Source organism: Triticum dicoccoides, chromosome 3A (genome assembly GCF_002162155.2).
Source record: "Triticum dicoccoides isolate Atlit2015 ecotype Zavitan chromosome 3A, WEW_v2.0, whole genome shotgun sequence".
NCBI lineage: Eukaryota > Viridiplantae > Streptophyta > Magnoliopsida > Poales > Poaceae > Triticum > Triticum dicoccoides.
The window spans coordinates 297,021,999-297,037,967 of NC_041384.1; the positions used below are offsets into that span (position 1 = coordinate 297,021,999).

Below are 15,969 nucleotides of genomic sequence, written 5' to 3' on the forward strand. Positions count from 1 at the left end.
GAGGGGGGGGGAGGGAGGGAGGGGAACCGAAGAATCCCTCTTAATGAACCGAAGAATCTCTCTTAATGAGCCGGATGTGTCATTGAAGAGGTGGTGAGCCGAAAAGTGCTTTGATGGGGGAGGCAGTAGACAATCCCTCTTAATGTTCATGAGGATTCTAAGCGGATATAGTAGCCATGATTGGTGTTCAAGCCCCGTTGCAACGCACATGCAATTACCTAGTAGGTTTAAACATTGTAATGGGTTGGAACTTTAGTTTAGAACAGCCTTTTTCTCCATTTCTGTTCAACTCAGTGCTTTGTTTTACTCATTTCTGTTTGAACTTTCTTTGTTTTACTCATTGGTTCTAGAAGATGATGACCCGAATGTACTTTCATTTGTCAAGTGGAATGCCATTATAAAATAATGGTAAGTTGATGTACTACACTGGACAGGTTGGGTAATGACTCAGGTAGTCGGAGAACATCGTCAAGCTTGTTTACATGTGCCATCTGCCAGGCAGATCTTGAACCAAGTGAAGGTACATCAGTTCATGTAGGTTCAGTATTCTCTTCGAGCTCTAAGCCATGGGAAGGCCCTTTCCTTTGTTCTGATTGCCGCGACAAGAAGGATGCCATGGAAGGTAAACGACCGAGTGGCGTGAAAGTTCTGTGATCAGTTACAGTCAACCACCATTGTAGCTTCCGCAAACTCTCACCTTATTATTCACAGTGAGCATCCTTGCATTACAAAAAATTGGTTCAATTTTAGGCAATTTGGGTCGTTTAGGCTGCATTTTTATTATTATATTATGCGGGGAACTAGCCAACATTGTAAGTAGAACTTGGGAAAAGGATTTGTGAAGCTAGTGAGTAGAGGGTTCTTGAACCAACAGCAGCTCGCTTCTCGCGAGTTGAGTATGATAATGCTTCTTTATCTGTAACTTGATGCCTTTGCTTGTCAAATCTCTCGCGTTTTTCTATGTCCTTTTAAACATAATGTCTTAACATTTTCACCTGAAGGCTCCGTCTATACTTGAAAGTCTGTACCAAGTATATGTAATATGCAAACTCCAAAATAAAAGGATCCTCTTATCCGGTGAATGTCAGCTGGGAAGCATGGCAACTGCGAATGATTTGCCTGGCAATTTATGTTTGTCGAGCATGTCAACTTTAGTTGGCGAATATGGCAAAATCACTTCCGTTCATTTTTTTGCCAGGACTTTCCGTGATTGCAAACTAAAGTTGTCATCCATGCAACAATATAAATTGCCATAAAAACGTTTGATTTGCCATCTTCTCCCAGCAAACTTGAGCTGAATAGCATTACCGGAAGAAAAAAAATCACCAGACGTTGCAAACTCAAGTCTTGCTACTTTTTTGTGGAAACGGAGGGAAACCTATCGGCTTCTTCACAACGTGCGGAGACCCACGCGTCCCACCTTGTCTTTGCAAGGACAACTTCATCGTTGTTCATCAAATCGTCCTTAATGTCTCAAACCGTGGTGTATCAAATTGTCCCAAAATGTCTGGATTGGATCAAATTTGTCTGGACCGGTCTGGAACTCTGAAATCGCATAAACCGGAACCAAACCTAGTACATCACCATGAGAGAGGGCCCCCTTTGAGATTGGATCTCTCTGTTTCATGGCTCCGCGCTACTTTTTTGACGTAGATCACCGTTTCTAAATAGCTCAAGATCCATAACTTCAATTAGGCCGAAATTCCAATGGATTTTTTTTGATATTTTAGGATCTTTCTTGCCGCAGAAGGAGAGCCTCAGCCGACTTACCGAGCCTCCACGCCCCCCACCACATGACCAGCGTGAGGGCACTTGGTGCGTCCCCTGGGGTTCATCTTATGGTTGATGGAGTCTTTTGGTTTAAAAGAATTTTGATAAAATGTTCAGATTTTTTTGCTCTGAAATTTTTGGCCTGAAAAACAAAAACATTGGAAAATAAGAACTGGCCTTTGGCACTAGATTAATGTGTTAGTCCAAATAAAAATGATGTGAATATAGCATGAAAACTTTAAAAATTATAAATACATTTGAGACATCAGGCGTCCACTCCTTCTAGTCTCGTTGTCCATCGCCACGAGCTCGGCGTCATTGACATCGTCACTGACATCCAACTTACGCTTATTCGTATTCTGACCTGAGTGATTATTGTTTCTCCGCTTCTTCGTTGAGATGGCTCAACACAGTCCTTGCCTCTCGTGATTAGATCTTCCTCTTCGCCATTCGCATAGCGTTAGCAATCTCCATCAATCGGCTTAGGGTAAAAATATCCGAGTGACCAAGCTTTATATTCAAATCACGATACTTGACACCTTGCTTGAATGCATGAATTGCTTGACGCACAGTGACATTCTCCACCAAATTATGCAATGTAGTACATCTTTCTCTGATGCTGAAACCCAAGATAGTGAAGAGCATGAACCTAGTCAGCATAATAATAATAATAATAATAATAATAATAATAATAATAATAATATTGACAATGATGCTCCACCTAATGATGATAATAAACCTGAAAAGGAGTAGAAGTAGAACATCAAGTTGACCTATATGATCCACCTTCTAGGAATAAAAGATCTGATAAAAGAGATTATGTTGCTAGAAAACATGGTAGAGAGAGAGAGAGAGAAAACCATGGGTACAAAAACATGTCTTTTCCTAGTAAGACACTAAAATTTAGAGATGAAGAGGCATTTAATCAATTTGTTGAATTGCTTAGACCTCTATTTCTTCGTGTTCCTTTGACTGATGCTATTAAGATGCCTCCTTATACTAAGTGTATGAAGGATATACGTTTCAAAAAAAGTATATAAGGATGTTGTTACTAGAAAAATAAAAATATCCGAAGCCGAGGTATCCACTATGCTTGCTAATTATTCTTTCAAATGGAAAAAACTTTAAAAAATTAGGAGATCCAGTGTCGGGGGTTGGGTGCGACATATGCCAAAGGATGGCTTATCATGGTGGGGGCGAGTAGAACGTCGCCGGTGCCTGGAATGAGATAAGGCGAAGGCATGCACGCCGGCGAATCTTACCCAGCTTCGGGGCTCTCCGTAGAGATAATACCCCTACTGCTGCTCTGCGGGGTCTCCGCATGATCACTATGACAAAGTGTGTACACGGTTGCTCCTTGAGCTGTTTCCGGGAGGTAGGAGAAGGCAAGGTGTAACACCTCGGATGTAATTTACCTTATATGTACTCCAACTCTTGCCGTTTCCGGCGCTAAGTTATTTTATTTCCTCGGGTTCGGGTTTTTGTCTCCATGTGTTGTTGTCGTTGTCATGCATCTTATATCATGTCATCATGTGCATTGCATTTGCATACGTGTTCGTCTCATGCATCCGAGCATTTTCCCCGTTGTCCGTTTTGCATTCCGGCGCTCCTATCTCCTCCGGTGGTCCTTTCTACCTCTTTTCCGTATGTGGGGGTTAAACATTTCCGGATTGGACCGAGACTTGCCAAGCGGCCTTGGTTTACTACCGGTAGACCGCCTGTCAAGTTTCGTACCATTTGGACTTCGTTTGATACTCCAACGGTTAACCGAGGGACCGAGAAGGCCTCGTGTGTGTTGCAGCCCAACACCCTTCCATTTTGGCCCAAAACCCACCAAAACCCTCTCCATCATCTAGAGCGTTCGATCACGATCGCGTGGTCTAAAACCGCACCTCATTTGGACTCTCCTAGCTCCCTCTATGCCTATATATAGACCCTCTCCCGAAAATCCCGGGTCTTCTCTCCCCCCTAACCCTAAAAATCCCCTCTCTGCCGCCGGACAATGTCCACCCTACCCGGACGTCCCGCCGCCGCCAACCACGTTCCGCCACATGGTGCGGAGCCGCTCGTCCCGCCGCGGCCCGGGGAGCGTGCATCTGGCCCCCGAGGCCCATCCGGATCCGCCGCCGCCCGCCTTCGTCCTCCTCCACCCCGGCTCGCCGCGCCGCCGTAGAATCCGCGCCGGCCGCAGCCCCTCGTCGCCGGCCGGAGCAAGCTCCGCCGCGCCTCCTCGCCGTTCCGGCTCCGGCGACCCGCCGCCCAACGCCGGCGCCACCCCGACCTCGATGCCGGCGAGCCGCACCTCGCTGACCACCACCGACGCTGCCCCGGCCTCCTCCTTCATCTCCGGCGTACAGGAATCCCGGTGAACAGTGCAGCTCCGGCGAACCTCGGCGTCCGCGCCGCCGATCTGGATCCAGATCTGAAGTTTGGATCGGTTGACTTTCCCCCAAAACCCTAGTTATTTTGCGTTTTTCATCATGCCGTAACTTTGCATCCGTAGCTCCGTTTTGCGCGTGTAACATATCAAAATGTTCGTCTCAGAGGGTACATCATTTCATCTCATTGCATCATTTCCATTTGAGCTCATCTTGATGCCCGAAATTCTGTTGGAAGAGAGCTATTCGAGATAATTGTCAGATCTGCTGCACCAAATAACTATTTGTCATTTTTGCCATGATTAATGTGTGCATTATATGCTCCTGAGCTCTACATGTGTTTTGTTATATGCCATGCCATCTTTTCATAGGTGCTTACTATGTATTTTTGTGACATGTGTGGTGACTAGCACAAGCTTGCAAAGTAGTGCATTCGTTAATGCTGATTTCAGGGACTTAGAATTTCTCTAAGTCCTTGATCTGTTTTTGTCAATATGCCATATGTTCATGCTGTTTCCTAGTGATCCCTGCCTCTTTTGAGGATGATCAGTAAGGATGATTTGTTAATATTGTGGCGCTCTATCCATCCATGTCATTGTTTGCAATTATGGAGCACCCTAGCTTGAGTCAATCAAGCTCTACTTTTGCTATTTCGTGAATCCTGACAGATTGTTTATTTGTTAACGATTTTGCCGAGGATGTTGTTGTTGATCCATGCATGCTATGTTGTTGTTCTTGCCATGTCTACCTTCTATGATATGTATTCTTGTTGGATGTATGCTTAGTTTGTCATGCCTTGCTCCGTAGTGAGTGCATCGAGCTCGTAAACATGCCTACTCGTTAACAGATTTGCATGCTCCAGTTTTTCACTAAGTCTGTAACCTGATTATGTTATTGCCATGTTCACATGCTTGCAATTGTATTTTATATTCCCTTTTGGCTCAAGGTCACTAAGGGACTTTTGTTAAGTGCTTTGAGTAGCTTCATTTCATGCCTTGCTTTGCCGTGTTAAGTTCCTGTAGCAGGTAGTTTTCTTGCTCCAAAGTGTGCTACCTGATGTTAAATTCCAGACTTGTGTTAATTCCACTAAGTCTGAAACCTGTTTACTATTTGCACTTTTGCCATGCTTGTTTGAACATGTTAATGGATGAAATGGCCGTAGCTCAGTGTTCATTTTTTGTCAAGCATCATGAGTGGATCCCTGCCATGTATTTTGTTGTCTTGTTTGAGTGCTGTAGCATAATTATCTTGATGCATTTAGATGGCTACTTGTTGTTTATCGCAGACCGGTGCCATATTTGTTTTGCTTGCCATTTCCAAACCGTGCATCCGTTTCCGGTGATCTTTATATCGATTTCAACCGAAATCACCTCACCTTTCCAGTGGCACTATTGGATTTCCAAGTTGATGCCAGGTTCAATCATTCCTTGTCAAATCTTGCATATGCATCACATATCGCATCCCGCATAGCATACCATGTTTGCATCATATTTGTTTGAGCTTTGCACGTGGTTGATTGTGTTCCTTTTGCTTGTTTGTCTTGTTTGGGTAGAGCCGGGAGACGAGTTCGCTAATGAGGAGCCCGTTGAGTTTGCTTACGAGGATCCAGTCAACTCTGACAACTTTGCAGGCAAGATGATCATACCCTCGAAATCACTTCTATCTTTGCTTGCTAGATGCTCGCTCTTTTGCTATGCCTATGCTACGATGCCTACCACTTGCTTATCATGCCTCCCAAATTGCCATGTCAAACCTCTAACCCACCATGTCCTAGAAAACCATTGATTGGCTATGTTACTGCTTTGCTCAGCCCCTCTTATAGCGTTGCTAGTTGCAGGTGAAGTTTGAAGATCGTTCCTTGTTGGAACATTGTTTATTGTTGGGATATCACTATATTATCTTGTTATCTTAATGCATCTATATACTTGGTAAAGGGTGGAAGGCTCGGCCTTTTGCCTAGCGTTTTGTTCCACTCTTGCCGCCCTAGTTTCCATCATATTGGTGTTATGTTCCCGGATTTTGCGTTCCTTACGTGGTTGGGTGATAATGGGAACCCCTTGACAGTTCGCCTTGAATAAAACTCCTCCAGCAATGCCCAACCTTGGTGTTACCATTTGCCACCTAGCCTTTTTTTCCCTTTGGTTTCCGGAGCCCGAGGGTCATCTTATTTAAACCCCCCTGGGCCAGTGCTCCTCTGAGTGTTGGTCCGAACTGGGCAGCCTGCGGGGCCACCTCAGGGAAACTCGAGGGTTGGTTTTACTCGTAGCTTGACCTATCTGAGTGTGCCCTGAGAACGAGATATGTGCAGCTCCTATCGGGATTTGTCGGCACATTCGGGCGGTGTTGCTGGACTTGTTTTATCTTTGTCGAAGTTGTCTTGTAGAACCGGGATGCCGAGTCTGATCGGAATGTCCCGGGAGAAGGTTTATCCTTCGTTGACCGTGAGAGCTTGTGATGGGCTAAGTTGGGACTCCCCTGCAGTGATTTGAACTTTCGAAAGCCGTGCCCACGGTTATGGGCAGATGGGAATTTGTTAATGTCCGATTGTAGATAACATGAACCTTAACTTAACTAAAATGAATCAACTGCGTGTGTTACCGTGATGGTCTCTTCTCGGCGGAGTCCGGGAAGTGAACACGGTGTTGGAGTAATGTTTGCTGTAGGTTGTTCTATAGTTATTCGTTCGTGCTTTGCCTTCTCTTCTCGCTCTCTTTTGCGAACAGGTTAGCCACCATATATGCTAGTCGCTTGCTGTAGCTCCACATATTACCTTGCCTTACCTATAAGCTCAAATAGTCTTGATCGCGAGGGTGCGAGATTGCTGAGTCCCCGTGGCTCACAGATTAGTTCCAAACCAGATGCAGGGCCTGACGACTCCGTTCCAGATGATGCGCTTGAGCTCAAGTGGGAGTTCGACGAAGACTCACGCCGTTACTATGTGTCTTTCCCTGATGATCAGTAGTGGTGCCCAGTTGGGGCGATCGGGACCGTGTCGCATGTTGGGGTTGATCTTTTATTTTGGTACCATAGTCGGACCATGAGTGTATTGGATGATTGTAATGTTATTTATGTACTTGTGTGACGTGGCGAGTGTAAGCCAACTATGTACCTTTCCCTTATTATCTATTTACATGGGTTGTTGTGAAGATTACCTTACTTGCGACATTGCTTTCAATGCGGTTATGCCTCTAAGTCGTGCTTTGACACGTAGGAGATATAGCCGCATCGAGGGCGTTACAAGTTGGTAATCAGAGCCTTCCCCGACCTTAGGAGCCCCCCTGCTTGATCGAATTAGCTGACGAGTTGAGTCTAGAAAAATGTTTTGAGTCTTTTAGGATTTATATATCGGAGAGTTAGGAATTCTTTTTACTCCCCAGTCCCTTTATCGCTCTGGTAAGGCATCCTGACGTAGAGTTTTGACTCTTCTCTTCTCAAATTTCACTAATTTTTTTAGGATCACGCGGGTATCTTGGAATCGTTCCGATCGATTTGTGACGAGAACATTGTTCTTGGTGCCTCCTGTCATGGGTTGTGGCAGTGTCCCGAGGAGTTGAGCTCCGAGGTATTGTCGTCACAATTTTATCGTTGCAGTTCTGGAATACCTGAGTTTAGTTCGCCGACATTGAAAATCTCTTTTATGCAGTTGTTGGTGAGATAACCTCGACGCCACCCAGTACTGGGGCGGGAGTTCGGGAGTATTGACATAACTTGTATAACGGATGCTTTTCGAAGGTTGAGGTAGACGATTTCCGAAGTTTTTCTCGGTTATGTGTTGAAGGATGGATACAGTTGGATGTAGGTATTGCTAGATTTGGGTGAGATATTATGCTTCCCCTGTATTCCCAACACCTGATTGCATAACCGGAAAGTTTCGGGAGTTTCATAGGTGGGAATTCTTGTAGCTCTAGTTCTTCTTCCACGGATATTTGGTTTGAGATTGGGAGATCCTTACCAGGTATTCGTTCTTGTTCCGTACCTTGTTGATTTTATTCCTCTACCTAAATTCTAAGTGGCTTCTCAATTTATGGATATGTGACCATTTCAATTGGAATGCATTCGTTCATTTTGTTCGGATGTGAAGACTATATGTTGCAATTTCAACCCGTTTGGTTCAGCTTCAATATTTGTCTATCAATGTGCTAATGGATGTCAACCTGTTCAGGATGGCTCCTCCAACGCGTACGACTTCGAATCCTGATCCGCCACCACCACCTCCTCCTCCGGAGGCATGACAAGCTGTGATGGCCACTACCAATGCAAACACGCAGCTGATCATGCAACTTCTTCAAGAGCGCGACAAAGCGAACCAAGGCAACCAGAGCAACAATCAGAATCACTTTGCTACACTCAACCAGTTCGTTGCTAACCAGCCAAAGACCTTCAGCAATTGTGTTGAGGCAACTGACGCTGATGATTGGCTCGTGGACTTGTGCAAGCATTTCGAGTGCAGTAACGTCATGCCTGAGGACTTTGTCAAGTTCGCTTCCTTCCAACTCAAAGACCAAGCTGCAGAATTGTTTCAGCAGTACAAAGATTCCAGAGGAGGCCGTGTGATTACCTGGGATGAATTCCGTCAAGACTTCAAAGCTCATCATATTCCTCAGATCGTGGTTGAAAGCAAGCATGAGGAATTCCGCAACCTGAAGCAAGGCTCTATGTCTGTCTATGACTACAACAAGATGTTTCAGAAGCTCGCCCGCTTTGCTAAGCAGGACGTCCCTAACGAGAAGAGCATGATATACCAGTTCAGGGGTGGTCTCAGAGAAGAAATCCAGCTAGCTCTTGTCCTCTTTGAGCCCAGGAGGTACGATGAGTTTTACAACATGGCATTGAAGCAAGAGGCTGCTCAACTGAAGTGCGATGCTTCCAAGAAGCGAGTCAGAGATGCTACTCCTTCTTCCTCTACTCAAGTGGCTAAGCAGCAGAAGTATTGGCTTCCTCCTCCTCCGTTCCGTCAGCCTTATCAACAGAAGAGCAAAGGTGGCAGTGGATCTTCCCACCCATCCAACCCTGGCTTTCAGAACAAGACTTCGTCTCAAGCTCCAAGATCGAGTGCTCCGTATCACCGTCCGCTTTCAGAGGTCACGTGCAATAAGTGCCAACAGAAGGGTCACTATGCCAACAAATGCTTCAACCAGAGGCGTCTCCCTCCTCCTCCTCCTCCTGTGAGATCGGCAAGTATAGCTGTGGTCAAGCATAACCCCAAGCATGCCAAGGTCAACTTGCTGAATGCAGCTCAGGCAGAGGACTCGTCAGATGTCATCATGGGTAACCTTCCTGTTAACGATATTCCAGCTAAAGTACTTTTTGATACTGGTGCATCGCATTGTTTCATGTCAAAGCCATTTTTTTGCCAAGCACGAATTCGTTTCTTCTCATTTGGGCAAACAAATGGATATCGTTTCTCCTGGCAAACGTTTGAGTGCAAGTCTGGAGGTTCCAGATGTTACTATCACTTTGGGCGACTACAAGTTTCTTTCTTCTCCAATGGTCCTTGGTAACTCGGATATTGATCTTATTCTCGGAATGGATTGGCTTTCTAAGCACAAGGCTCAGCTTGATTGTGCAGCCAGGCAGATTCAATTGACTCATTCGTCTGGGGATGTAATTGTCTTTGCCGCTCGTGATGATACCATCCGTCTGTTTCCCCCCAATGAGAAGGGTGAACTGGATGCCATCTCTCAAATTCTAGTCGTTTGCGAATATCAAGACGTCTTTCCAGAAGAGCTTCCAGGAATGCCTCTGCACCGACCAGTTGAATTCGTCATCGATCTTGAGCCTGGCACGGAACCTGTTTGCAAACGTCCTTACAAGCTCGGACCTGAAGAGTTGAAGGAGCTGAAGAAACAACTCGATATTCAAGAGCGAATGGGTCTCATCCGACCTAGTTCTTCTCCGTGGGGTTGTGGAGTTCTTTTTGTGAAGAAGAAGGATGGAACGGACTGACTTTGTGTTGACTACCGTCCATTGAACAAGAAGACTATCAAGAACAAGTACCCACTTCCCAACATCAATGAGCTATTCGAACAACTCAAAGGTGCCCAAGTATTCTCCAAGCTTGATCTCCGTATGGGTTATCACCAGATTCGAATCCGTGAGCAAGATATTCCCAAGACGGCCTTCAGAACAAGCTATGGTTCATATGAATACACTGTCATGTCTTTTGGCCTCGTCAACGCTCCTCCGACTTTCTCTCGCATGATGAACTTCATCTTCAACGCCTACACAAATGACTTCGCTTTGGTCTATCTCGATGACATTCTGGTCTTTTCGAAGAACAAGGAAGATCATGCCAAGCACTTGCGTTTGGTGCTCGATAAGCTCAGGGAACATCAGTTCTACGCCAAGTTCTCAAAGTGCGAGTTTTGGCTCAATGAGGTTCTCTATCTTGGGCATATCATCTCTGCCAAGGGCATAGCGGTGAATCCTGAGAAGGTGTCTGCAATTGTGAATTGCGAACCACCTCAGAACGTGAAGCAACTCCGTAGCTTCCTTGGTCTCGCAAGCTACCGTCGAAGGTTCATTGAGAACTTTTCAAAGATCGTGAAGCCTCTTTCAAACCTTCTCCAGAAGCACGTCAAGTACGTTTGGTCTCCAGAATGTGACGTCGCTTTCAACACTTTGAAAGAGAAATTGGTCACCGCTCCAGTTCTGACTCCTCCTGATGAATCCAAGCCGTACGAGGTCTTCTGCGATGCCTCTCTTCAAGGTCTTGGTGCAGTGTTGATGCAAGAGAAGAAAGTTGTGGCTTATACCTCTCGCCAGTTGAAGCCCAACCAGAAGAACTACCCCACTCATGACCTCGAGTTGGCGGCAGTTGTGCATGCTCTTTTGACTTGGAGACATCTCTTATTGGGAAGAAAAGTGGACATATTCACTGACCATAAGAGTCTCAAGTACATCTTCACTCAGCTTAATCTCAACCTCAGGCAGACTCGTTGGGTCGAAATGATTCAAGAGTATAATCCGAGTATTGAGTATACTCCAGGCAAGGCCAATGTGATTGTTGACGCTTTGAGCAGGAAGGCTTACTGCAACAGTCTGATTCTCAAGCCTTTCCAACCCGAGCTTTGTGAAGCTTTCCGCAAACTCAATTTGCAAGTTGTTCCTCAAGGTTTCCTTGCCAACCTTCAAGTCTCTCCTACTTTGGAAGATCAGATTCGCGAGGCTCAACTTCTTGATGCTATGGTGAAGAAGGTGAAGATTGGGATTGCCAAGAGTCAACCCAAGTACAAGTGCTATCGCCTTGATGACAAGGATACTCTCTTCTTCTAGGATCACATTGTTGTGCCTAAAGGTGACCTTCGTAAAGTTATCATGAATGAGGCGCACAATTCTCTCCTCTCCATCCACCCTAGGAGTACGAAGATGTATCAGGACCTCAAGCATGCATATTGGTGGACTCGAATGAAGCGCGAGATCGCTCAGTTCGTGAATGAATGTGATGTCTGCAGAAGAGTGAAGGCAGAACACCAAAGGCCAGCTGGTCTCCTCCAACCTCTTGCCATTACAGAATGGAAGTTTGACCACATTGAGATGGACTTTGTGACTGGGTTTCCAAAGTCCAAGCGTGGCAATGATGCTATATTCGTTGTCATCGACAAACTCACTAAAGTGGCTCATTTTCTGCCTATCAAAGAGTCTATCACTGCAACTCAATTGGCGGAGCTTTATACCTCTCGAATTGTCTCTCTGCACGGCATTCCACAGGTGATCTCTTCAGACCGTGGCAGCACCTTTACCTCCAAGTTTTGGGATTCTTTTCAGAAGGCCATGGGCACCAACATCCGCTTCAGCACAGCTTTCCATCCTCAAACTAGCGGTCAAGTCGAGCGTGTCAATCAGATTCTCGAAGATATGCTCAGAGCTTGCGTTATCTCCTTCGGTATGAAGTGGGAGGATTGTCTTCCATACGCCGAATTCTCCTACAACAACAGTTTTCAAGCAAGTTCGGGCAAGGCCCCATTCGAAATTCTCTATGGCAGGAAGTGCCGTACTCCTCTTAACTGGTCAGAGACCGGTGTCAACTTCTTGGAAATGACTTGATCACAGAGGCAGAGGAAATGTGCAAGGTCATTCGTGTTAACCTCAAAGCAGCGCAATCGCGCCAGAAGAGCTACTATGATAGTAAGCACCGCGATTTGGCTTTCGAGATCGGAGACCATGTTTACCTCCGCGTCTCTCCAATGAAAGGTACTTGTCGCTTCGGTATCAAAGGGAAGCTTGCCCCTAGATACGTGGGTCCTTTCAAAATCGTCAGCAAGAGAGGCGATCTCGCCTATCAACTCCAGCTTCCTTCAAACTTTGCAAATGTGCATGACGTGTTCCATGTCTCTCAGCTCCGCAAGTGCTTCAAGACCCCTGACCGCACCGTCAACTTCGAAGACATTGATCTCCAAGAATACCTTTCTTATTGTGAGCACCCAGTTGCTATTCTTGAAGAGACTGAACGCAAGACTCACAATAAGTCAATCAAATTCCTCAAAGTCAAGTGGTCACACCTTTCCGACCGTGAAGCCACCTGGGAACGCGAGGATCACCTCCGTTCTGAGTACCCGGTGTTTTTCCAGTCCTAGATCTCGGGACGAGATCCTTTCGTAGTGGTGAAGTGTTGTAACACCCCGGATGTAATTTACCTTATATGTACTCCAACTCTTGCCGTTTCCAGCGCTAAGTTATTTTATTTCCTCGGGTTCGTGTTTTTGTCTCCATGTGTTGTTGTCGTTGTCATGCATCTCATATCATGTCATCATGTGCATTGCATTTGCATACGTGTTCGTCTCATGCATCCGAGCATTTTCCCCGTTGTCCGTTTTGCATTCCGGCGCTCCTATCTCCTTCGGTGGTCCTTTCTACCTCTTTTTCGTATATGGGGGTTAAACATTTCCGGATTGGACTGAGACTTGCCAAGCGGCCTTGGTTTACTACCGGTAGACCGCCTGTCAAGTTTCGTACCATTTGGACTTCGTTTGATACTTCAACGGTTAACCGAGGGACCGAGAAGGCCTCGTGTGTGTTGCAGCCCAACACCCTTCCATTTTGGCCCAAAACCCACCAAAAACCCTCTCCATCATCTAGAGCGTTCGATCACGATCGCGTGGCCTAAAACCACACCCCATTTGGACTCTCCTAGCTCCCTCTATGCCTATATATAGACCCTCTCCCGAAAATCCCGGGTCTTCTCTCCCCCCTAACCCTAAAAATCCCCTCTCCGCTGCCGGACAACGTCCACCCTAACCAGACGTCCCGCCGCCGCCAACCACGTTCCGCCACGTGGCGCGGAGCCTCTCGTCCCGCCGCCGGCCCGGGGAGCCCGCATCTGGCCCCCGAGGTCCATCCGGATCCGCCGCCGCCCGCCTTCATCCTCCTCCACTCCGGCTCGCCGCGCCGCCATAGAATCCGCGCCGGCCGTAGCCCCTCGTCGCCGGCCGGAGCAAGCTCCGCCGCGCCTCCTCGCCGTTCCGGCTCCGGCGACCCGCCGCCCAACGTCGGCGCCACCCCGACCTCGATGCCGGTGAGCCGCACCTCGCCGACCACCGCCGACGCTGCCCCGGCCTCCTCCTTCATCTCCGACGTACAGGAATCCCAGTGAACAGTGCAGCTCCGGCGAACCTCGGCGTCCGCGCCGCCGATCTGGATCCAGATCTGAAGTTTGGATCGGTTGACTTTCCCCCAAAACCCTAGTTATTTTGCGTTTTTCATCATGCCGTAACTTTGCATCCGTAGCTCCGTTTTGCGCGTGTAACATATCAAAATGTTCGTCTCAGAGGGTGCATCATTTCATCTCATTGCATCATTTTCATTTGAGCTCATCTTGATGCCTAAAATTCTGTTGGAAGAGAGCTATTCGAGATAATTGTCAGATCTGCTGCACCAAATAGCTATTTGTCATTTTTGCCATGATTAATGTGTGCATTATATGCTCCTGAGCTCTACATGTGTTTTGTTATATGCCATGCCATCTTTTCATAGGTGCTTACCATGTATTTTTGTGACATGTGTGGTGACTAGCACAAGCTTGCAAAGTAGTGCATTCGTTAATGCTGATTTCAGGGACTTAGAATTTCTCTAAGTCCTTGATCTGTTTTTGTCAATATGCCATATGTTCATGCTGTTTCCTAGTGATCCGTGCCTCTTTTGAGGATGATCAGTAAGGATGATTTGTTAATATTGTGGCGCTCTATCCATCCATGCCATTGTTTGCAATTATGGAGCACCCTAGCTTGAGTCAATCGAGCTCTACTTTTGCTATTTCGTGAATCCTGGCAGATTGTTTACTTGTTAGCGATTTTGCCGAGGATGTTGTTGTTGATCCATGCATGCTATGTTGTTGTTCTTGACACGTCTAGCTTCTATGATATGTATTCTTGTTGGGTGTATGCTTAGTTTGTCATGCCTTACTCTGTAGTGAGTGCATCGAGCTCGTAAACATGCCTACTCGTTAACAGATTTGCATGCTCCAGTTTTTCACTAAGTCTGTAACCTGATTATGTTATTGCCATGTTCACATGCTTGCAATTGTATTTTATGATCCCTTTAGGCTCAAGGTCACTAAGGGACTTTTGTTAAGTGCTTTGAGTAGCTTCATTTCATGCCTTTCTTTGCCAGGTTAAGTTCCTGTAGCAGGTAGTTTTCTTGCTCCAAAGTGTGCTACCTGATGTTAAATTCCAGACTTGTGTTAATTCCACTAAGTCTGAAACCTGTTTACCATTTGCACTTTTTCCATGCTTGTTTGAATCTGTTAATGGATGAAATGGCCGTAGCTCAGTGTTCATCTTTTGTCAAGCATCATGAGTGGATCCCTGCCATGTATTTTGTTGTCTTGTTTGAGTGCTGTAGCATAATTATCTTGATGCATTTAGATGGCTACTTGCTGTTTATCGCAGACCGGTGCCATATTTGTTTTGCTTGCCATTTCCAAACCGCGCATCCGTTTCCGCTGATCTTTATATCGATTTCAACCAAAATCACCTCACCTTTCCAGTGGCACTCTTGGATTTCCAAGTTGAGTCCAGGTTCAATCATTCCTTGTCAAATCTTGCATATGCATCACATATCGCATCCCGCATAGCATACCATGTTTGCATCATATTTGTTTGAGCTTTGCATGTGGTTGATTGTGTTCCTTTTGCTTGTTTGTCTTGTTTGGGTAGAGCCGGGAGATGAGTTCGCTAAGGAGGAGCCCGTTGAGTTTGCTTACGAGGATCCAGTCAACTCTGACAACTTTGCAGGCAAGATGATCATACCCTCGAAATCACTTCTATCTTTGCTTGCTAGATGCTCGCTCTTTTGATATGCCTATGCTACGATGCCTACCACTTGCTTATCATGCCTCCCAAATTGCCATGTCAAACCTCTAACCCACCATGTCCTAGCAAACCGTTGATTGGCTATGTTACCGCTTTGCTCAGCCCCTCTTATAGCGTTGCTAGTTGCAGGTGAAGTTTGAAGATCGTTCCTTGTTGGAACATTGTTTATTATTGGGATATCACTATATTATCTTGTTATCTTAATGCATCTATATACTTGGTAAAGGGTGGAAGGCTCGGCCTTTTGCCTAGCGTTTTGTTCCACTCTTGCCGCCCTAGTTTCCGTCATATCGGTGTTATGTTTCCGGATTTTGCGTTCCTTACACGGTTGGATGATAATGGGAACCCCTTGACAGTTCGCCTTGAATAAAACTCCTCCAGCAATGCCCAACCTTGGTTTTACCATTTGCCACCTAGCCTCTTTTTCCCTTGGGTTTCCGGAGCCCGAGGGTCATCTTATTTAAACCCCCTTGGGCCAGTGCTCCTCTGAGTGTTGGTCCGAACTGGGCAGC

The 15,969-nt window shown here is 46.2% G+C and overlaps 1 protein-coding gene across 2 annotated transcripts in view; it reads left to right on the plus strand.

Moving 5' to 3' along the window:
- Nucleotides 1-15,357, plus strand: part of LOC119268098 (probable protein phosphatase 2C 3) — a 21,508-nt gene extending 6,151 nt beyond the window's left edge. Inside the window, exon 8 of one of the 2 annotated variants that reach the window (XM_037549603.1) lies at nt 15,302-15,357. In XM_037549603.1, the coding sequence (XP_037405500.1) occupies nt 15,302-15,314 (13 nt within the window). In that variant the 3' untranslated portion in view covers nt 15,315-15,357. Of the gene's footprint in view, nt 1-434; nt 967-15,301 lie in introns of those variants that run through there. The other variant, XM_037549602.1, reaches the window with a different exon arrangement.
- Nucleotides 15,358-15,969: the final 612 nt, after the last annotated feature.